General features: G+C 34.9%; 4 protein-coding genes and 1 long non-coding RNA gene across 6 annotated transcripts; 2 read left to right on the top strand and 3 right to left on the bottom strand.

Annotated features, from left to right (window-relative positions):
• Nucleotides 1-1,499: 1,499 nt before the first annotated feature.
• LOC105118204 (biotin synthase-like) lies at nucleotides 1,500-5,687 on the bottom strand. Its single transcript, XM_011016097.1, has 6 exons — nucleotides 5,275-5,687; nucleotides 5,010-5,189; nucleotides 4,288-4,394; nucleotides 3,771-3,976; nucleotides 3,187-3,326; nucleotides 1,500-2,111 (listed from the first exon to the last, which is right to left on the bottom strand). The coding sequence occupies exons 1-6, from the start codon at nucleotides 5,470-5,472 to the stop codon at nucleotides 1,794-1,796; spliced, it is 1,149 nt and encodes a 382-aa protein (XP_011014399.1). The 5' UTR covers nucleotides 5,473-5,687; the 3' UTR covers nucleotides 1,500-1,793.
• A 1,138-nt stretch (nucleotides 5,688-6,825) lies between these two features.
• On the bottom strand, nucleotides 6,826-10,098 carry LOC105118206 (INO80 complex subunit D-like). Its single transcript, XM_011016098.1, has 3 exons — nucleotides 9,376-10,098; nucleotides 7,487-7,812; nucleotides 6,826-7,289 (listed from the first exon to the last, which is right to left on the bottom strand). Exons 1-2 carry the CDS (start codon nucleotides 9,984-9,986, stop codon nucleotides 7,593-7,595), a joined length of 831 nt encoding a protein of 276 aa, XP_011014400.1. The 5' UTR covers nucleotides 9,987-10,098; the 3' UTR covers nucleotides 6,826-7,289; nucleotides 7,487-7,592.
• LOC105118205 (uncharacterized) lies at nucleotides 7,819-9,326 on the top strand. Its single transcript, XR_840910.1, has 2 exons — nucleotides 7,819-8,021; nucleotides 8,065-9,326. It is a non-coding gene; the product is annotated as an uncharacterized LOC105118205 (long non-coding RNA).
• Nucleotides 10,099-10,250: 152 nt separating the features above from the next.
• On the bottom strand, nucleotides 10,251-19,373 carry LOC105118207 (probable receptor-like protein kinase At1g67000). 2 transcript variants are annotated; one of them, XM_011016100.1, is made up of 4 exons: nucleotides 19,101-19,373; nucleotides 18,293-19,046; nucleotides 11,830-11,856; nucleotides 10,251-11,742 (listed from the first exon to the last, which is right to left on the bottom strand). In XM_011016100.1, exons 2-4 carry the CDS (start codon nucleotides 18,945-18,947, stop codon nucleotides 10,628-10,630), a joined length of 1,797 nt encoding a protein of 598 aa, XP_011014402.1. In that variant the 5' UTR covers nucleotides 18,948-19,046; nucleotides 19,101-19,373; the 3' UTR covers nucleotides 10,251-10,627. The 2 variants fall into 2 exon arrangements, with proteins under 2 accessions (XP_011014402.1, XP_011014401.1); XM_011016099.1 differs by having other exon boundaries at nucleotides 18,293-19,373.
• A 317-nt stretch (nucleotides 19,374-19,690) lies between these two features.
• On the top strand, nucleotides 19,691-22,573 carry LOC105118208 (probable receptor-like protein kinase At5g39030). Its single transcript, XM_011016102.1, has 4 exons — nucleotides 19,691-20,584; nucleotides 21,023-21,052; nucleotides 21,130-21,159; nucleotides 21,459-22,573. The coding sequence occupies exons 1-4, from the start codon at nucleotides 19,753-19,755 to the stop codon at nucleotides 22,571-22,573; spliced, it is 2,007 nt and encodes a 668-aa protein (XP_011014404.1). The 5' UTR covers nucleotides 19,691-19,752.
• Nucleotides 22,574-22,604: the final 31 nt, after the last annotated feature.

Genomic DNA, 22,604 nt, shown 5'->3' with positions numbered 1-22,604 from the left:
TCAAGGCCATGGGAAACTGTCGATATCGAAACCTCATGATATATCTTCTTACTCGATTCATATTCCAAATTAAGTTGATTTTAATTGTCTTATAATCGACTTAAGAATTTCAAAAGCAAGTATTATAATTGACATATACATTGTTTTGGATTAAATATAAATTTTAAGATTATATGATATCTTAAAAACTATTGACATGAAGAGATCGGTCTAGATTTTATGATTTAATTTATTGAACTTGTAATTTAGATAATGGATATAATACCGAGTTAAAAAAAAATTTTAGATTAGTTTTTATTCAATTATATGATAAAACACTAGTTGCTTGTAAAATCAGGGCAATGGTGTTTTAACATTTAAAAATATATTTTCAATTATTTTTTAATCTAAAAACATCTAAAAAAACTTTAAAGATCTAAATAAACATGTTTATACCTTCAAATAACCTAAAATATAATCTAAAAAATAAAATCAACCTAAAATCTAAAAATCTTTTGATGTTATATTTACATTTGTTGACAAGTTAAATGTGAAAGAACATTTTAGTAGAACTTTCCTCATTAAATATAAATATTAAAATCAATTATTTTAATAATTAAATTTTTTTTAATTGATTATTTTCTCTTTATCTTGAGAATAAGATGATTCTCTTTCCTATTTCAAATCAAGAACCGAAAAAATGGAGTTTTTGGATAAAAAATAATTTTTGAAAAAAAAAATAAAAGGGTGGAAAATTGGTATGTTGCAAATTGAAAGGATCAAAATCAACTTTTTTAGTCAAATTTAAAACGACCATATAGTTTTTCTGTGTGTTTTCAGTTGAACCCATGCCTTTTAGTTTTGCCATTGCTTAACCAAATAAAAGAAATTGGCCTTTAATTTAACTACAGAAAGCTGCAATCGATGAGGAAAAAAAATTAATGATCAAAATAAAAAAACAATTTCACTGTGGGAGTTCATAATGAAACGTGAAAGATGATGCAGTTCATACAACTATAATATTTTTCCCACACCTAGTTAATGTTATTTCCTTACTTTAATTTCCACCAATAACTCCAGTGGATCAAAGTATGATCATAGGTTTTTTTTTTCTTTTTTTTTGGAATTGGAATGAACCTTCATTCCATACATTTAACTTCAATGGCAACTGGACCAAACCTTTTCTTTCTAATGTTGGGTCACACTTTTCCTTGAACAGTTTTCTTTTTTTTTTTTGGTGCAGAAAAGAAAATAGAAGGGCTAAAACTTGAAAAAGAAGTATGTAATTTAATGGATTCATCTCACAATTTTTTATTTTATTTTTATGAAACTCTCCCGACTCACTTGTAATCACACAAGATCAACTATTCTAAAAACTCTTTGCAGTGTGTGTGTGTTGTCGTTGAGCTATGCACTGTTGTCCACTCCTTTTCTTTGATGTTCAATTTTTTTACTTCATTTTCTTTTCAATAGATTGGCAATTTGCCACTTCAATGAAAGATGTAGACACTTGAAGTTGGAAAACAAAAAAAGAAGCAAAATCGGATATTCATAACAGATCATTCTAGTCCAGATATAAACACACCATGGCAATAATACTGCAACTACGTAAAAAGTTGCAGCACCTTGCTATGCATTCTTGATGTTACCATAATAGATTGCTGCAGAATACTAATACCTGCACTTTTGCAAGGTTCTTTGAACCCATCTAGTGCAGTTCAAATTTGTTGCACGCCATAGGAGAGCAGATTTTCATTGAAGGTAAAAAGAACCTAGATGAAACTTAGATACAAACTCTGCTCGAACAAGTGATTTCAACCTGAACTACTAGAAACTGCTTCCTGACAATGCTCTGCTTCACAAGCACAAGCCTTCTCTTCCTCGGCAGAGAAGCTGGGTGCTTTTGGAATCAAACCGAGAACCTTGAACATAAGTTGATCTGCATCATAATCATTGTTGGGGGTTGTCAGTAGCTTCTCGCCAGTGAAGATGGAATTTGCACCAGCAAGAAAGCACAGGGCCTGCTCGGCCATTGAGAAACGCACTCTCCCAGCTGATAATCTGACCATTGCTTTTGGCATAACTATACGTGCAGAGCCAATCATTCGAATCATCTCCCATATTTCAACTGGCTGAATGAGGAGGTAGAAACATGAAATCTGTCAAGCTTCAAAGCAACTGATACTAAATTTGGAAGGACAAATCTCATGATGCAAATGTAGACAAGCAACTAATGTACAGCGCAATAATTATAACATAAGTGTCATAAACAAACAATAAGTCAGGGATGCCTCTTTATTAATATCCGGGTAAATAAATGGTAATATAATTTTCCTGTCTTCCAGTAAAATGAATTTCAGATATACTGTATTTAACAAGACACGTCCCATGGCCATCATCACTATCTGACAGCATTTTTGGTTGAAATGCATGACATTCCCATAAACCACGTGCATGGCCAAACAATCTTCCACAAAAGATTTGGCTCTCACACTCCATCCTTCTCTTTCCCGCAATCCAGCCACTCAAATGGGGCACTAAACCCCATCTTTATCTGTTATAGTAAACATGCACCTTCACTTAAAAAGTCGCAGTTATGTGGGCCAACAATCACTTCTAGTGATACCATCTAGATATTTCAGGCCATAATATAAACTAAATGAATAAATAGAATCTGATCAAGTAATCAGATATTAATCCATGACTCTTGTTAATACTCTATGGATATAAAAAGAGGTTGTAGGATAAGGAGAATATTGTGAGACCAAGAATTAAATCATGGCCAGCTTGAGAGTGATTGGTAAAATACATGTGTTTCAATAAGCAAAGGAGCTACAACAAATTAATAGAGTCTATCCCATGGCATGGTTACGAAAGCTGATGCACTATCATTATCACACTTTGCTGAATAGAGAAGACAACAGAGCAAGTGTGATTTTTACTAGAGTTTCTCAGTAAGTTAGCTAATATTATTGGTTTCACATTCACAACTAAAGCTGCAATCAGTTCACAATGTAACAACAGTTTTAATAGTTAAATTAATATAAGAAAAGTGTTCTACTTTCCATCTGTCATTACTTGCTGGGAAACAAAATCTGAAGAACAAAGATAAATTGAATATCCGCAGTACATAATCAGGCACAGCCATTATTATTATTATCACAAAAGCAACCTTACTCAACTTGTATCAGACACGAATAGAATTACCTTTTGTTCTTGTAGAGGGGTGCCTTTCACTGCAACTAATGCATTAATTGGAACACTCTCTGGGTGTGTAGGGAGGGTTGCCAATGTATGCAATAAACCAACTCGGTCTTCCTCTGCTTCTCCGAGCCCTATTATGCCTCCTATTAACATAAAAATAGACAGTTTCCATGATAAGAATTCAACTTTGCAATGAAAAAAGAAACTAATGTCTGAAATTTAAACAGAATGTGCGGTTGCAGTTATTGCCCAGCTCCATTGTTTAATGCGAGGATTCACTCTGAAGTCAAGAAGTTATCAAATTTCCATAAAAAAGCATCCTAAATTGGACAAAATTCCCAATTTTTTTCTAACCATATATCAAGTTAAGCTTGTATTGAGATCCAACTGAAAGACATAAAATGGCACAAATGAAAAGCAAAAAAGACCAACTAAACTATGTGCTTTATGCTCAAATTGCAATTATTGCATATCTCCATTCCACTGTTAACTCCAAGGAAATCAATCAATTTAAAATGTTTCCATTTCTTTTTCTTTGCAGTGGACTTTGTTTTTCAAAATCTACTTAAGGATGCAAGAAAGTTGACCTGAGCAGACACTAATTCCTGCTTCACGGACATGTTCAAGGGTTTCCAAGCGTTCGTCATAGGATCTTGTAGTGATGATGTTTGGGTAATATTCTCTTGAGGTATCAAGATTATGGTTATAAGCTGTAAGACCAGCCTTCTTCAGTTCTACAGCCTGCTGCTTCTCTAGCATGCCCAAGGTACAGCAAACCTCCATGCCCATATCCCTGATAGGCATCAGTCATTTCAATCACAGACTATGCATTAGAGGAAAAAAAAAAAAAAAGGAGCTAATGCAGCATTTTGCATGACATGGCTACTTAAATGCATGAGCTAGCATATAAGCCTTCATTTTAAAGAGCTCAAGGTGTAGAAATTTCTCCAATTCTCTCTCTTGGCAACTCACTTCAGTAGAAACACAGCTAGGGAATAACCTATTTGCACTGTAATAGTGTGTGCAGTGTGAAAATCTGTTTTCTAACTTAAGAAAAATGCTTGGTTTCACATATATTTCTTCCATAAATGATGCGCTCATTACCTGATTTCTTTCACATAATCTAAAATCTGATTAAAGTTGGTCTTTCTTCCTATCGTATCTCTCCAAGCAGCACCCATGCAAAAACGTGTACTACCAGCCTCTTTTGCCTGCAAAACCATGCAGAAGGTATAATACAGAAGAAGAAAAAGAAAAGGACACCAGGCTACACTAGACATGAAACTGATCAGATAAAACTTCAGTACCACCTGATATAGGCACCAAACATGAAGTTGTACCAAGAACATGAGAATTCATTCTTGAGGCGATCTTCCTTTTTCAGCTACTTTGCTAAGTGAAGTTCTGGGATGTTCATGAAACTTTTGCTAAACCCTAAAGCTAACTGAATGACCAACAAATTTGCTATCGAGCTATAAATGTTCCAGAAATCTAGGACATATCCGTTACTGACAATTTTTCAATTCTTGTACCCAAATTAACAAAAACAAAACAATACACGTGATCTAAAAACAATTTTAATCAGGAAATACGCAAGTTAAATCAATCAATTAAGACATCACATTAAGAAAGCCATCTAAATGAGTGCAGATTTTCTTTGACAAAATTGGCAAGATAACCGAACCACATAATAATTAAAATCAGGAACAAAGCATAAACCTTTTTTAGCACAGATTCCATCAGCACAGAAAGTGTTTGATTGCTTAAGATTCTTGTGAACCAAAATACCATAAATCAAAAGACTATAAGAAGATAAAAGGACATACCCTTTTAGCAGCCTCGATAACAGTTTCTTTAGTCATGAGCCTCTGAGCCTTGAGTCCAGTATTATACCTTGAAGATTGAGGACAATAAGAACAATCCTCACTGCACCCACCAGTCTTTATGGAAAGCAAAGTACATTGCTGAACCTCTCTAAAATTATGAGCATATCTATGAACTTGAGCCTAACAAAACAAAACAGCACAAAACATAAACCCCGGCATAAAAAAACCACCCTTTTCCCTGCATTACTAAGTAAAAAGAACTAACCCCATGAAAGAGGATATCAAGAAGAGGAGAGTCATAAACTTCCTTGATTTCTTGACGTGTCCAATCATTCCTGGGACCATCTTTGATAGTTTTTTCCGCTTGAATTGCTGCAGCTGATGACGATGAATAACATAACGAGGAGAGAGTGATAGAACTCAGTCTTGATTGTGATCTAAAGATTGATCTAACTGACAGCATTGTCTTTCGTTTTGTGTTATGAGCGTTTGGTTCTTGTTTTTCCTTTCGTTAAAAACGAGGAGAAAACTGGAGTGAAGAGAAAGAGGTTTTACTTTTAGATGTTAGAAAGGAATGGGCAACAGCAGTAGAAGCAGCCAGCAAGAAGGGTTAGATGGAGAGAAGGCAAACCACCTAACCCCCAACTGCTCAAGTTTGGTTTTATTTCTATATATTTATTTCCAGTTTATTTTTATATTTAAAATATTTTATTTTTTTAATATCATTTTATATTTTAATATCAAAAATAAAAAATATTATTTTAATATATTTTCAAATTAAAAATACTTCAAAAAATAACTCTTGAAATAACAATCATGCTCTTTAATGATAAAAGCAGAATCAATACGAAAGTCTTCTTGTTTTTATTTTTATTTCAATTCAAATTAACAAATATTTGAATAAAATTACATTATGAGACACTACTTCTGATACAGGAAATTGACATCTAGTTCTTGCACGCAGCTATTTTAGTATATTGTTGTAGCAAAGAAGAAGAAAAGGAGAAGAAAGAGTAATTTGATTGCTAATACAAGTGTCCACACACAAGAAAATTCAATCAACAGAATAGAACCCAAGAAAAAAAAAAAAAAAGATGTCCACTGCAAGTTACAAACTTGAAGACCCAGGATGCAGTTGACCCCAAGTTGTGATGAAGCCACCTTATGAACGCATTTCATCACCTTCAAATATTAAATTCAAGAAAAAATCAGCAACAGTAGCAGCTAAAAAAATCCCAAATCATTAATTAATGATACAGATTAGCTTGCAATAATGGGTGATTCTCAATGATTAAGTATGAATCTACTATTAATCCAATCATTAAATTACACTCAAATTTTTATAAGAACTATGCATTTACTACTTCAATTGTTAAATCTTTAAATTTCACTTCTATATCTTGATTTGGACCATTTTTATAACCTTTTCATTGTTATTTTCAAATTTCATATCTTTTTTATTAATAATTTTAAATTTTTATTTTTTTCAATTAAAATAAACTTTCTAATCTATTTAAAACTTTATAAATCTCAATTTATATTTACAATCCTTTTTACTCATTAAAATTCATATTTTTTTGGCTCATTCAAATTCATATGTTCTTTCTTTCACCAATTAACTAACATTCTAAAAGGCCTGTAAAATCACAGAAATTAAATCATTAATAAAATAAAATTTTCAAAAATATACCAAGTATCGCAAGAGATCGAAGAAGAGAAGACTGAACGAGAGAGGAGAGAGGAGAGAGGAGAGGTCACTGCTCATTTGGGTCCCACCGAAAGCTCTCCAAAGCCCAGCATGGGCCTTCCTTGCATTATTTAAAATGCATGGTCATGCTTTACAGTCCCAGACCAATGTTCTACAATCGTACTATAAAAGAAGCATTCAGCCCACTGGCTGACCTTACAATGCCCGATTCTGCCATACAATTTCATCGTTGAAGAGAAAGAAAAGAAGCACAGAAGCACAGGTTCATGATCATATACAGCACAGAAGCGCAGGTTCATGATCATATACAGCACATAAAATTTCATCGTTGAAGAGAAAGAAAAGGAGCACAGAAGCACAGGTTCATGATCATATACAGCACATACCATCATTCACCAATTCAAGTTGAATGGCTATACAAGCTTTTATAAATAAAATAAAGGTTTGGCGCATCAGAGCTGTTACAATCGTCTAGCATCGGTACACATTTGTGTTTTTGTGTTTGCCAGAGTAACTGGTATGTCGAACACCTAGTGCTGCTGCCGGAAGATAAACATCCGGAAAAAGCATATCTGCAAACAACAATTAATGGTAAGTGGTGCATTTTATTTCTTACGATGTACTGTCAATTCAGAAATTAAACGCAAACAATTCTGTCTCTAAAAAGATAAAAATAAAATAAAGTACAGCAAATTGTATGCTTGACACTTTTAGAATACTATGATCCAAACTATGATCACCTCTCCTTTCTTCTAATCAAGAAACTTACCATGGGTTATTCTAACAATGTACACTGTCACTCATGCTTCACAAATCATCTCTGCAATGGACACACAGCTCAGCTAGCAGTCACCTATGACTTTACTCTGATTTCCTCATTTTGCAGCCTTCCTTTTGGCTTGAATTTGACGCACATATTCTGTCACGATGACATGGAACTTAGGAGCAAGCTTACTTGATGAGGAAACATTAAGGCCTGCTTTCCTCAGTGCCTGAGTCACATGTTTCTGAGCCTTTTGGAAGTGGACAGTGCAGAGTGCAGGAGCAGTTGATCTCAGTATTGGCTTTCCACATGTTATTGGTCCTGCCTGAGCACTTGAGTACATAGCCAACCAAAAGACTCTTATGATAAGTGGAAAATCAACGGATTAGAATCAATCATAATATACTATTTTAAAATTCATCATATGATACAGGAACCAATAAAATATTTCACTCAGATTCGACAACCAAATCCAACCAACTGCCCATCAAAATAGTTTTGATTTGGTATCATGGGAAGCAAACTGGCGGCAGAAATGCTAGCTATCTTAGCTGTAAAGCAAGAAAAAAAGGTTTAAAAGCAAGCTAACTAGAACTTGAATATGAAGTTTAGTTTTAAAATTTCAGTCTTTCAGCACTTCAGCAAGAACTTGAAAGTTGTTCAGGGTTCAAGCATATATCCATCAATGCGTTTGTTTTCATTTTGGATTCTAACTAATGCCATCAATCTATCACAAGCTGCAGCTACGATGTCAATGTCCAATGGACCTTATGGCAAGACAGCTCTACATTGATTAGATATCACGCCCAACAGCAATCACCAAAAACAAGAAAATGAACTTCAAAAAGGATAGGCCAAAGCTACAGCTTTACAGAAGACACATCGCACACTAACATTTCAGTCAATTATTTGGTATAATATACAAGTAACAAGATTTCTTGGTGAAAGTATAAACATGTTACTCATGCAATAATCCAAATTACTTCTACAGCACCATTAGAATTAGAGTTCTTCGTAACCATGCAAGACTATCAAATAAAATTCAGAAACTAGTTTGAACATCAAATGTTGTCTCACAATTTGTTCAAGAATAGTGAGAATTCTCAAACATTTCTCTCCTCATTTTCTTCTTTCGTTTAGCTTATCATCTACAGTATTTCTGTGTATTGTTATATACCATGATATGCATCTGAAGACTATTTTCAACTTGTTAGATATTGCATGATGGATACATGAAACAAAGTTCTATGCTTTTAAGTTAGGTCTCATTACCAGAACTAGAGCAAAAAAGGAGATATAAATCTAGCATGAAAAAACACAAGTCTCTAGTACTTCAAATTGTTCCATAATTGTCGCTAGAAGCTACAAGGCAAGCAAATACTTCATTTCATTTCTGCATAAATCCAGGTCTAATTCGCAAAACCTTTTCATAATTATCGATTATACTCCCAGCTTAACATCAAAACAACATTGTTTCATTTTGAACCCTGAAATATCACGGTGACAAGAAATTCTCAGGTAATTAATTGTCATCGAATTTACAAATTCTTCATGATTCATCAGACTTCTTTCCAGATCCCTAACACTATGCATATATAAACCAATTCCTACACAATCTTAATCAAGTTCATTCAATTTACCTATCCCAAACTTCCTCAACTGGCCCTGGGCAAACTAATCTTGCACAAACATGCAACTATTAAATAAAACTGGCAACGCCAACCATTCAACCATAAAAAACATACCAAAACCTAGCTAAAAAGAGAGTTTAACACCACCAACACAATCTTACAGCAACCAAACAATCGAAACCCCCCTCCAAAAAAAAAAAAACCTATAAAAGAAATAAGCTTTATGAACCAGAAATCAAAGACAAAAGTAAAGCAACATCAAACCTTTTGATAACATAACCACAAGGCTTGTAAAGCTTCTGCTTTGCATCGGAAAGTATATGAAGATGACAAAAACTTGTCAAAGCCATAGCCTTTAGCTTACACCCAACAAACAAACACCTATGATTGCTCTTCAAATCACTAACATTATTATTATTTTCACCAATAACTTCAATATTAGCCTCCCCCTCCCCATTCTCTCTCTCTAAAACACCAAACTCACCACCCTGCTTATGCTGCTCTACTTTTTGAAGGGTGTTTTTGTGGTCTTCTTTGAATGGGCTAACACCATACTTCCAATAGTACTCTCTGTACAGAACTTTGAGTTCTTCCATTAATGCCCAGTAATAATCTTTGAAGCATTTTGAGAGCTGTTTAAGCTTGTGGGATCTTCTTTTGAGTAGTTCTTGGCGCGTAATGTGGGTGGCGCGTGACAAAACCTGGTCTTTGAGGGAGGGAGATAATGGTGATGGATTAATTACGTGGTTAGGGTTAGTAGTGGGGTTAGAGTTTTGAGTGCTGATAGTTTGTGGGGTAGTTGCTTTGGGGGTCGAGTGGTGGTTCTTGGGTGGTTTAGAGGAGGAGGGGTGGTGGTTTTTGGTGGCTGCAGTCATGGCTTGCTAGAGAGAGAAAGTTCAGAGAGAGAGAGGGGGACTTGTTTTGTTGTTTTTCGCTGACTGCTTAGTCACAGAATGTCTGAAAAGAGAATTCGCAATCTCCGACGACATGTAGTTTAGAATATGGACGACGGTTTGCATTGAGGAAGACGACAAGTTATTCAAGTCCCCTGGAAAGCCAGGTGCTGATTAATTCTAGGGAAACCTCAAATTAACCCCTGAAGTATTACTAAATGCTTATTGTGTCACAAAATGTAAAAGTTTAACAAATGAGTCCCTAATAGTCCAAATATACCTCACACGACAACTTATTGACAACTAGTGATTAATGAACAGATACACATAATAAATGCCTCCAAAATTAAATAAAATTGCTAACAACTTTCACAGTATCCACTCCTTAATTATTGGTGATTTTTTTTTTTTTTGTGGTCAAAGGTTTGAGCAAGCTCAATCCTCAGACTTTGCAATCATAGACCAAAGTTTACAAAGTGTAGAATTTGAGAGACCATCTCAAAATACTAATGTTGTTCCATAAGAGCTTAAGAGCCCTTTAAAAGCCACGAACTACTCGGAATCCACTGCAAGCAGGTCATAGATCACATCCTTGAATGCAATGACGACCTCAAAATACATGATTACTCTATTTCTGAGATGGCTGCCAATTCTTGATGTAGACGTCGCCCTGCTATACTTGCAGTCTTTCTCTTTGGAGCTGAGGAGCGTAAAGGATTAGGAGGTTTTGTCAAGTTGTCTCCTTCACCTTCCAGCATCTGGACAACAATTTTCATGGAAGGACGGTCCGCCGGGTTCCACTGGATGCACCACAGTCCCACAATGGCTAGCTTCTTCGCAATTTTAGCATCTCCTTCTTCCTCGATGTGCAACCGCAGGTCTTCTCCTTCTTCTAAGAGATTATGAATCCATTCTGGGAAGTATACTTGATCACCATTTTCTGCTGTATCACCAACATTTTTCCTTCCACCAACCATTTCTAACACTAACATTCCGAAACTATACACATCTGACTTGTAGGAGACATTTCCAAAGTTTCTTGAGAACACTTCAGGTGCTATGTAGCCGACCGTTCCCCTAACTCTTGTCATGGAAATAGCACTTTTATACTTGGAACACAACTTAGCCAGACCGAAATCTGCAATCTTGGGATTGAAGTCATTGTCCAGCAGGATATTATGTGGTTTGATATCAAAGTGGAGGATTGTTTGGTCACAACCCTGGTGAAGATATTCAATCCCTTTGGCTACTCCAAGGGCAATATGATGCAGCCTTTCCCAGCCAAGGAAAACATTCCTTGCGTTTGCTGAAGATATGAACTTCTGCAGCGAATCGTTTGGCAAGTACTCGTAAACTAGAGCTCGTCTAAATCCATCAGCACAGAAGCCAATCAAGCGGACTACATTGACATGGTGAATCCTGGCCATTGTTTGCATTTCGTTGACGAATTCCTCTCCTTTTTCTGTTGAATTGCTTAGAACCTTAACAGCCACCGGAATCTCACTGGTTAGCTTTCCTTTGAACACAGTTCCATAAGCTCCTTGCCCCAATTCATCCCTGAATTGATTTGTCATCTTTTTGAGATCAGCATGTGAGTATCTTGTGGGGTTCATAGCTCTGTAATCATCCAAAAACCTTTCAACCTTGCCCTGATATTCTTCTTCTGATTTTCTGATGCTATAGACTTGGTAGACTGCAATGACCAAAACCCCGAAAAGGATGGATCCTGTGGTTACACCTGCATGTATAAATAAGCCTTTTGAGTTAAGTATCTGATCTTCTTTTTTGGAAGCGAAGAGTTGGAGTAAATTTGAGAACAGCTAACCTATAGTCAGATTCTTTTTCCGTGCACCTGCAGAAGATAAGAAACCCTTGTTAATTTCTGATTTTCTGAAAGTTTCTAAAGTCATGATAATATCCTCTATTTGTAGAATTTGTAGAATCAAGAACGCTAAATTCACAGGTAACCCCCTTGTCAGTCAACTCGCCAGTAGATAGTGTTAGGATAGTAGCATGTAAAACATAAGAGGATAAAAAAATAAAGGATAGAATAAAATAAAATATAAGATAAACAAGAATTTATATGATTCATTTAATTTAGCTATGTTTACAGGTAAATATAGAAGGATTTTACTAAGTAATGTGAGAATTACAACCTCTCTCTACTAATAGGAGAACAATTGAAATCTATCTATTATTAGGAGAAAATACCCTACTTACTCTCCTCACAAATACCTCACAATTTTATAGGATTACTTTCATTCTCTCACTCTCCTTTTATTCTCTCTTATTTCTCTCTTATGGTGTACATTTAAGGCTTTGATGCATTGCCTATTTATAAGCAAGAGTGAGGAGACAAGGATCATAAATCACGACATCAATTATGTTACAAATTATGCCAACAACTCATTTTTCATTTATTTTTGTCTAACAACTCACCTTCCACCAATTTGGTGGATTTAATTAAGTGGCGTTACATTCTTCCATTTGAAGACTTTGATGATTTAATCAAGTCTTCACACTTCATCATTTGTGATTCCTCTATCCTTTCTATACTTGTCATCTTCATGTTGCTTACGTTTCTGTTAAACTATAAGAGGATCTGCATCATATATACTTATCAATATTGACTGGTTTGATCAAAGCATCTACTGAGTTTTCTTTTGTGTGAACCTTTTAAAAATCCATACTTCCATCTTCTACCACTTCGCAAACAAAGTGATACTGAACATCTATGTGTTTTGTTCTTGAATGAAACGTTGGATTCCTTGTAATATACAAGACTCTCTAACTATCACAATATAAAAGAATCTTCTTTTGTTTGTACCCAAGCTCCTTCATAAAGTTCTTCATCCATATTGCTTCTTTACAAGCTTATGTAGCTGCCATATACTCAACTTCTGTTGTGGATAATGCTATAATAATATGAAGTTTAGAGACCCAGCTCACAGCTCCTCTTGCAATTATGAACACATAGCCTGTAGTAGATTTTTTTTTCAAGGTCACTAGTAAAATCTGAATCAATATAACCCCTAATAGTAAATTCTGATCCTCCATAATATAATATGGTATCTAAGGTACCCTTGATGTATTTCAAGATCCTTTTAATAGTATTTCAATGTTCTCTACCAGGATTTGCCATGTATCGACTAACTGCTCTCACTGTTTGTACAATATCTAATTTTGTACATATCATGACAAACATTAAACTTCTCATTGCTGATACATACGGTATTCGAGACATCTCCATCCTCTCTGCTTCATTACTAAGAGACATATTTGAGGATAATTTGAAGTTAATAGAAAGTGGGGTGAAAATTGGCTTACAATCTTGTATGTTGAAGCGTTGTAAGACTTTCTTCAAACAATTCTTACAAGAAAATCAAATCTTTCTTTTACTTCTGTCTCGGTAAATTTTCATCCCTAGAATCTTATTTGTTGGTCCCAAATCCTTCATATCAAACTCCCTGGCCAATCGTACCTTCAATACTTGGACTCAATCTTTGTTAGTACCTATTACGAACATGTCATCCATGTACAACAACAGAATGATAAAATCATTATCTTCTTCAAACCTCTTATAATACGTATAATGGTCTAAACTGAGTCTGATGTGCCCAAGGCTAATTATGAAGGAATCAAATCTCTTGTACCAATACCTTGACGTCTGTTTGAGATCGTATAGAGATTTGTTCAACCTGCAAACCAAGTTCTCCTTTCCTGTTTTAGTAAAACCCTCTGGTTGGAGCATATAAATTTCTTCTTCAAGTTTTATATAAAAAAATACAGTTTTCACATCTAATTATTCTAAGTGAAGATCAAATATAGCACACATCGCCAAGATTACTCTGATTGTGGTAAATCATACCACCGGGAAAAATATCTCATTGAAGTCTATTTCTTCTTTTTGAGCATATCCTTTCACCACCAATCTTGCATGATATCGCTCCACTTGATCATTTCTATCATGTTTTATCTTGTAAACCTATTTGTTACCAACGACCTTTTTTCCTTGTATTAGCGAAATAAGATCCCAAGTGTTATTATTGTGTAGAGCTTCATTCTCCTCTTGCACTACTGTCATCCATATAGATACATCTATGTTTTTAATAGCCTCGTGGAAAGTTGATGGCTCTCCGTCCTCTGTTAGAAAACAGTATGCAATGTTGCTCTAAGTAACATATTTTGAGTGCTAAGCCGGTGGTTTTTTTTCATGAGTTGACCGTCAAACTTCAAGAGTTTCAGACTCTATTTGTTATTGTTCTTCATGCTTTGGTACAACTTCAAATTTTGAGTATTTTTCATATTGACTGCTATAGTCTTCTTTAAAATACTATTATATTCTTCCATTTGCATTTTATCTTTCACAAATATGACATCTCTGCTGATGACTACCTTGTGGGCAGTAGGATCCCACAAATGATACCCTTTCATACCATTTGCATATCCAAAAAATAAATATTTTGTATATTTTGAATCCAGCTTGTTGACTTCTTGAGTATTGTACATCATATATACAGGACTTCCAAATATATGTAATCGAGAATAATCAGTTGGCTTTCCACTCCACATCTCTATTAGTGTCTTTAGCTCAATTGCAGTTAATGGAAATCGATTTATCATATAACATGCGATATTGACTACTTCTGTCCAGAATGACTTTTTTAGACCTGTAGCCTTCAATATTGCTTTTGTTATTTCTAATAAAGTTTTGTTTATTCGCTCTGTCACTCCATTTTGTTGTGGAGTGTATGTCATTATGAATTGCCTTTTGATACCTTCATATTGATAGAAGTTATCAAATTCATCACTGGTACATTCTCCTCTATTGTCAGTCCTCAAACACTTGATCTTCTTTTCAAATTCAAGTTTTACATGTGCTTTGAAAGTTTTAAAGACTGCAAGTATATCTACCTTCTTTTTAATTAGATACACCCAATATTTACTAGAGAAGTCATCTATGAATGATACAAAGTATTTTGCTCCTCTCAAAGATATGACCGGTGTTTACCAAACATCAAAATGAATCAGGTCTAAGATGTATTTGCTCTTAATTGTTGATGTGCCCAACTTTAACCTGTGCTGTTTACTTATAACACAGGGTTCATAAAAGGGTAAAGTAACCTTTATAAGCCCATAAAGTAACTTCTGATTAGAGAGAATTTTCAAACCTTTCTTTGACATGTGGCCTAGTTTTTTATGCCACATCATCGTCTTCTCTTCTGTAGGACTGGCTGATGCAATTGAAGCCTCTGCCTCATGATGTGTTTCTCCCATTAATACAAATAAGTTTGCAACTATCTTTCTTGCTTTTAAAGCCACTAGTGCTTCTTTGACAGTGTTCATAATTTTCTTGTCCGTTCAAATCTTATAGCTAAGACTATCAAATTATTTTATGGATAAAAGATTTTTCTTTAAGCCTTTCACATGTCGCATTTTAGAAATAGTACGAATTAAGCCATCATACATCTTTAATTTGATGGTGCTAATACCGACAATCTTTAAAGGATGATCATTACCTATAAACACTAAGCCTTCAGAGATGGGTTTCATATGTATGAAACCAATCTCGATTAGGAGTCATATGTCATGTTGCTCCTGAATCTATTAACCAAACCTTAATGGGCTCTTTTGTATATGTAGAGACTATCGCTGCTTTACTATATAAAACCTCCATATCTTCTGAGGTGCTTACAACATATCCTTGAGGTTTTTATGACTTTGCAGTGTTCTCTATACATTTTTTCAACCAACAAATCCCTTTTGAAGTGCCATTTTGTATCATAATTTTAGCATTTCACAGTTTTTTTACTTCTTAATTTGGACCTTTCATGCCTTTGACTCTTACTGGAGCTACGCTTCGTTGATTTTCCTCTTAACATCAATAACGTTTCTGCTTGGTTTGAACTATTTTTGTCTTTTTTATTTTTACGCCTATTTTCTTCTTCCAAGATAGCGACTACAATATCATCGAAGACTAAATAGTCTAAGAGGATATTATTGGTCAAGTTGATAATGAGCTGATCACACAAATCAGGAAGACTTTGAAGTAGAAGCTTTGTATGTTTATTTTCCTCTATTTGTTGACCTAATGTAGTGAGATGTGAAAATAGAGTTCTTATTGTGTTGATGTGGTTAGTCACTGACATGGTTTCTACCATTCAAAAGGTATAAAGTCTCCACTTTAAGAAAATCTTATTGTGCAAAGACTTGTACTCGTATAGTTTTATCAAAGTATCTTGTATCTCCTTAGCTGTTTTCTTCTCTGCCACACTTGATAATACTTTATCAGCTAATACTAAATGTATCTTAGCAATAACATTGCCATCCATCTCATTTCATTTTGCATTATCAGTTATCTCCACAGGCCGATCCCCAATTGCTGCCAAACAATTGTCTTTCCTTAAGATTGTCTTAATTCTTATTTTTCACAGTAAGAAATTGCTCCCCCTGAACCTTTCAATCTCATACTTTGCTGCCATTTTATTCACCATAATATATTCATCTATCACCGTTTAACATATCTGTAATGTATATAAAAATAGTATTGTGTGAATAATACTTCACTAAGTAAGTTCTTAGGAAAGATTGAAGGGGTTACAAACGATCCTACTTATAACCTAATCTTCTTAGACTATATTTAATCACTACACTAATTTTTTATAGACACCAACAATAATGTATATGAACAATACCGTATTAATGAATAGTGTCATATAGGTGAATAGTGCGTTAAACACGAATAGTAACCATATACACGAATAACGTTTGTGTTTTAACAACACCAAACAACCAGGCTCTGATACCACTGTTATGATACTGGCATGCAAACTCGATAAGATAAAAGGTAGATGATAGAATAAAATGAGAAATGAACACACAAGAATTTACGTAGTTAATCCAATTTTGCTACATCCACGGGCAAGTATAGAATGATTTTACTAAGTAATGTGAAAATTACAATCTCTCTCTACTAATAGGAGAACTATTGAAATCTTTCTATTATTAGGAGAAAACACCTCACTTACTCTCCTCACAAATACCTCATAATTTTATAGGATTACTTTCCTTCTCTCACTTTTCTTTTCTTTTATCTTGTTTCTCTCTTATGATGTGCATTTAAGGCTTAGATACATTGCCTATTTATAGGCAAGAGTGAAGGGACAAAGACCATAAGTCATGACATCAATTATGCCATAAAATATGCCAATAATTTATCTCCACTCATGCTCCATCAATTATGCCAACAACTCATCTTCTATTTATTTTTGTCTAACCACTCATCTTCCACCTATTATATGGATTTAATTAAGTGGCTTTATAGATAGGACTTATATGTTCAATGCCACTTGCAATAATGTGTTTGGTATTGTGGTAACTGATGTGGTTGTGATTTGAAAAAAGTTGTTTTATAAAAAGTATTTTTAATTGATGTTGATTTGATATTTATATATATTTGGTTAAAATTGTGATTAAAATTGAAGTTGAATAAAAAATAGTTTAATATATTTGGTTAAATATGCTTTTCAAATTAAGGTTATAAAATAATTAAATATATATATATATATATATTAATATTGATAGTTTTTAATTTAAATATTGTAGATTTAACTACTATTATTATACTATTAAATAAATAATATTTTATATTAAATATTTTTTATTATTTCATTAAATTATCTATAATTTTATTATGTATGAAATTCATCTAATAAGAACTATAATTTCCATGATTTTTTGAGTGTACAACAAAATCAGATAAAATATCATCAGAAATAGAATTGGAATTGTGATCAAATTCCACAAATATTACATCATTATATGATATTTTTCTAATTTATATAGTGTTATTAAATATTATTAAACATTATTTTTTTAAGTAAAATATAATTTAAAAAAAATATATTTTTTTTTACAGATCGGATGTAGTTCAAGAAATTTTACTCGTGTGAATTCTCGCGGGTGAATTATAATTCACCCGCGAGAAGCATTCACATGCCAGGTGAATTATAATTCACCTGGCATCACCTGGTATGGGCACTGTTATGAACAGTGCCCATGTGAATTACAAGAGAAATCTTGTACAAAATGCGGGTTTGATGAAAAAATTATGGGACCCACCAAACAATAAACTACTATTTACATGTTACTAAACGCTTAGTTCACACAGTTTGTTTTAAAAGCTGAAGCCCTACCGTGTGAACAAACACCCACTAAGCAAAGAATCATAGAAAATGAAGATGCCAAGAACGCAGAAAAATGAAAAGAAGACTTAAAACTAAAGATACCTTTTTCTGGGCTGGGCAAGCTATAGCATTCAGTTTCAAGCTCAGTGCTGCTATTTCCCCTCAGTCCACATAGTTTTCCTGTTGCTTCACAAGATCTACAATTGGGATTGGACCAGGACAGACGAATATCTTGTGGAACAGGTAGGTCGTACATCTTGGTACAAGATAATAATAACTCATTGCCATCAATAGATAGTTCTGATTTAACGGCAAGAACATCGTAGTGGAGAGTACTTAAACAAGGGACCATCCAGTTCTGGGATCTTGCATTATTTAAAGAACAATTGAAGATGGTAAAATTGACCTTGGACATCTTAAACTGTATGTGAAACCCAGACGAATAGAAGTTTGAGTGTTGGCTTAGAAGGCAACCTTGGGGATCACTTGCATAAATAACTTGATTTTTGTAGTCAATCTTATCTATGTGAAGCTTCACTGCATCTTGCAGCTCGAGCACTATATCGCCCTTCTCATTGCAAGACAGATCAAAACCAGGATAGCCACACTGTTCTAGCTGCCTATCCTTTATCCAGAATGGAAATCGGATGTGAAGGCCACGGTTCCCACAAGATCCTGTGCAATTAAGGCTTGCTCCAAGTTCTGCAATGAACATGAAATAGAACAGGCATATAGCCTTTTTTGATGAACCTTTCATCGTTGCTTCCTATGGTGATAGACTTTCGACCTAACAGTGTCCAGTTATTGCAGAAACAATAGTAAACTCAGATGGGAGCAGCATGGGTAACTCTGATACCTTCTTTCTATGACAGCTTGATCAACTAAAAGTGCTCAAGGGTAACTCTGATACCTTCGTTTTACTTGCCTAGATTAAGCACTCAGAATTGACCTCTCTTGCGTTCAATGTATTAGTGGTTCCGTGTCAGTTAAGGATTATGGCACCCTCACTTTCTTTCCACTTTCGAAGGTAAAGAGGGGGGAAGCAGAGCTTGAACCTACCTGGTGCACTTGGGTCGTTGATCTTTGGCTTTTTTTCACAAATTGTTGTCAAGAAGGTGCTCTATCTGTTGACGCATGTGGTGTTGAGAGTTGGTGGATTTGTAGTTTATTTCAAAGTAATCTTTGCTTCATGACTTTGACATTTCAAAGGATGACTTGATCATTTTAATACGCTGATGAAACTCTCAGATTGAAACAATGGTTTTTAGGTTTTAATTCTTCTATGTTTCTCTTTCTCTTGTAAAAGAAACAATTTCATTTAAAAGAATTTTTAATATATTATTTATATATTATCTTGTATTTAATTTTTATTAAATAAATTAAAATTCATAAACCTTTAATCATCAAACATTTAATATCATATTAAAATACCAACTCAACTTAAAAATTTAAATCAAGTTAATTTTTAAAATATAATTTATATTATTCTATCATTACAGCTCTAACTGTTGTCTTTAAATACTTGATGGATTGATTGTGGACTACGCACTCTTTCTCCACCCATGGCTAGGCTTCTCTTTGCTGGCTACATAGCCTTACTGCTCCTGCTGCTAGTCCTCCAAACCTGCAACTGCGAGGATACCAATCTCTGTGCCCCTTCTTCATGTGGCAATCATACTATTAGCTACCCCTTTAGACTAAACAGTGATCCATCTAACTGTGGAAATCATAATATTAGCAGCCCCCTTAACTATACCCTCCACTGCGAGATAAATATCTCCACAGTATTGTATTTAGACTCACGAAAATACTACGTGCAGGCAATCAACTACAACAACTTGACAATCCGAGTGGTTGATGCTGGTGTTAAAGAAAATGATTGCTCTTCGCTTCCTGATTTTTCTTTAGCATTTGATAGCCTAGGTAATTCCGGAAGAGCATATACTATTTTTACTTCAACATATACAGGCTTTGATTATATCAGATTTCCATATACATGGTTTCAATACAGAAAGACAGGGCGGAAATGGTTTCCCAAATACAAGCCTCTCCCGTTATCGCAGATGATGATTTTCGTAAACTGTGCAAATCCAGTGGATTCTCCTCTGTACGTAGACACTGGCGCTTGCCTTAATGGAGCAAAATATTCCAATGTTTCTCTCTCGATGCGTTCTTATGTGAATGTTGGTGGCATGAAGGCCTCGGATTTGATGGAACTGTGCAGCTTAGAGAGGATGACGTTGTTGCCAATCAAGGATTACAGGAGCATGTCCTATAAGGAAATTCACAGTCAGCTGGCATATGGGTTTGAGCTTTCATGGCACAATAGCATGTGTAGAACAAGCTGTGCGGATGGATGCTACATCGATGATTCGTACAATACACACTGCATAGGTGGGCAATATTGAGTAACAAACTGTTCGTTTTCTATCTTCAACTTCTCTTTGCATGATTTCCCCATTTCTGCAGCCTATTGTAGTGCTGACGATCGTACGGTCAGTTCAATCAAGCTATCATAGGCTGCAGATGGTCATACCATTTGTCATAATAATTCGTGGTTTTCTTTTATTCGACGATAAATGATATTTTTATACCAATTTTCAGAAAATTTAGTCAAACAAAATTAAGTTTCGCTTCTTTAATACATTCAGAAAAAAAATAATAAAATCTTCTCGATATTAACCTCAAGATTTGAATTCAAAACGTAAAACCAGGATAATTTTGCTAAGTCATTCACTTGTTTCTTCCCAATTTCTTTCATCTTGTAATAACCTCCGTTATATATTTTCTCAAATCACAAATCTAATCTTTGTAACTGATCTCTTGGTACAGACGAAGTTTCTTGGTTCTGGATAACCGCAGGTGAAGATTCTATCTCCCCACTTCTTCATGCTTAATTCTTACTATGATATCTCTAAATTTGTTTACCTTCTCTGCAGTCGTCCTGTTGTATGCATCCATGTTCATTGGTAAGAACTTCCCTTATTGATTATTTATATTTTTTCAAGCTATGATATTGGATCATCTTTTATTAGCAGATACAAAATGATAATTCCTACATGTCTTCTTATGCCAAGTTCTGAGACATACCTTTTGGTTAAGAGTATGCTTTTCTACAAATCATGATGGTCTAGATTTTAGATGATTTTTCAACTAGGCGAAAAAATTCTAACACCAAACCTAACCCATGTTGTGTGTTTATCTTATAATCAATAAGAAATAGTCATGATTTCGGTCTTTGATTTCCCCCCTCAAATTTCACACACAGCACTACTTCAGGGGCCAAAATTTATCTTTGGGAGTCCGTTTGTGATTGCATTCTTGATCTATAAATTGCGACGAAGACATCTATCAGCATATGACACAGTTGAGGAATTCCTACAGACTCATAACAATCTTATGCCAGTCGTAAGGTATTCTTATTCAGAGATTAAGAAGATGACCGGAGGTTTCAAGGAAAAGTTGGGTGAAGGAGGTTTTGGTTGCGTGTATAAAGGAAAGCTTCGCAGTGGACATTCTGCAGCGATAAAATTGCTGGGCAAATCCAAGGCTAATGGACAAGATTTCTTCAATGAAGTCGCTACCATTGGAAGGATTCACCACACCAATGTAGTGCAACTAGTTGGTTTTTGTGCTGAGGGATCAAAGCGCGCTCTTGTATATGATTTCATGCCCAATGGATCTCTCAATAATTTCATTTTTTCTCAAGAAAGATCTGTCTCTTTAAGCTGGGAAAAACTGCATGAGATTTCCCTTGGAGTGGCTCATGGCATCGAATATCTACATCGAGGTTGTGAGATGCAGATCCTACATTTTGACATCAAGCCTCACAACATTCTACTCGATGAAAACTTCGCTCCGAAAGTTTCTGACTTTGGGCTTGCTATGTTGTGCCCAGCAAATGAGAGTCTTAAATCTCTCACTGCACCGGGGGGGACGATAGGTTACATGGCGCCAGAACTGTTCTACAAGAACATCGGGCGCGTCTCATACAAAGCTGATGTTTATAGCTTTGGAATGTTGCTGTTGGAAATGGCAGGCAGAAGAAAAAAATTGAATCCGTTGGCTGAAAGGTGCAGCGAAATTTACTGGCCAGATTGGGTTCATGACCAAGTCTCTAATGAGAAGGCTATAGATATTGGAGATGGTGGCACGGATGAGGAGAAAAATATAGTCAAGAAGATGATTATTGCAGGGTTGTGGTGTATACAAATGAACCCTCTGAATCGGCCCGCAATGAACGAAGTTGTGGAGATGCTTGAAGGAGATATGGAAAGCCTGCAACTTCCTCCGAGACCTGTTCTAAATCTAGATGAGAAGCCAATGAACACCGGTGGAGAGTCATCTTCCATGTCTGATTATTCTTCGGAATCATATAATTAAGTGATCTGATATGAAATACTCTGCTCATGTG

The sequence above is a fragment of the Populus euphratica genome, unplaced genomic scaffold (genome assembly GCF_000495115.2).
Source record: "Populus euphratica unplaced genomic scaffold, PopEup_1.0 scaffold1794.1, whole genome shotgun sequence".
NCBI lineage: Eukaryota > Viridiplantae > Streptophyta > Magnoliopsida > Malpighiales > Salicaceae > Populus > Populus euphratica.
This window is presented reverse-complemented; position numbering and strand designations above follow the sequence as displayed.

What these genes read in the sequence shown, in the direction of transcription:
- LOC105118204 (XM_011016097.1), bottom strand. Translation starts at nt 5,472, where the DNA reads ATGCTGTCAGTTAGATCAATCTTTAGATCACAATCAAGACTGAGTTCT. An exon ending in GATTATGTGAAAGAAATCAG is followed by an intron (nt 3,977 to 4,287) that starts GTAATGAGCGCA and finishes GATGCCTATCAG; the next exon opens with GGATATGGGCATGGAGGTTT. An exon ending in CCCCTCTACAAGAACAAAAG is followed by an intron (nt 2,112 to 3,186) that starts GTAATTCTATTC and finishes CTCCTCATTCAG; the next exon opens with CCAGTTGAAATATGGGAGAT.
- LOC105118206 (XM_011016098.1), bottom strand. Translation starts at nt 9,986, where the DNA reads ATGACTGCAGCCACCAAAAACCACCACCCCTCCTCCTCTAAACCACCC. An exon ending in TGTGGTTATGTTATCAAAAG is followed by an intron (nt 7,813 to 9,375) that starts GTTTGATGTTGC and finishes TATGTACTCAAG; the next exon opens with TGCTCAGGCAGGACCAATAA.
- LOC105118207 (XM_011016099.1), bottom strand. Translation starts at nt 18,947, where the DNA reads ATGAAAGGTTCATCAAAAAAGGCTATATGCCTGTTCTATTTCATGTTC. An exon ending in CTTGCCCAGCCCAGAAAAAG is followed by an intron (nt 11,857 to 18,292) that starts GTATCTTTAGTT and finishes TATCTTCTGCAG; the next exon opens with GTGCACGGAAAAAGAATCTG. An exon ending in GAAAAAGAATCTGACTATAG is followed by an intron (nt 11,743 to 11,829) that starts GTTAGCTGTTCT and finishes TTATACATGCAG; the next exon opens with GTGTAACCACAGGATCCATC.
- LOC105118208 (XM_011016102.1), top strand. Translation starts at nt 19,753, where the DNA reads ATGGCTAGGCTTCTCTTTGCTGGCTACATAGCCTTACTGCTCCTGCTG. An exon ending in GTACAATACACACTGCATAG is followed by an intron (nt 20,585 to 21,022) that starts GTGGGCAATATT and finishes CTCTTGGTACAG; the next exon opens with ACGAAGTTTCTTGGTTCTGG. An exon ending in GTATGCATCCATGTTCATTG is followed by an intron (nt 21,160 to 21,458) that starts GTAAGAACTTCC and finishes TTTCACACACAG; the next exon opens with CACTACTTCAGGGGCCAAAA.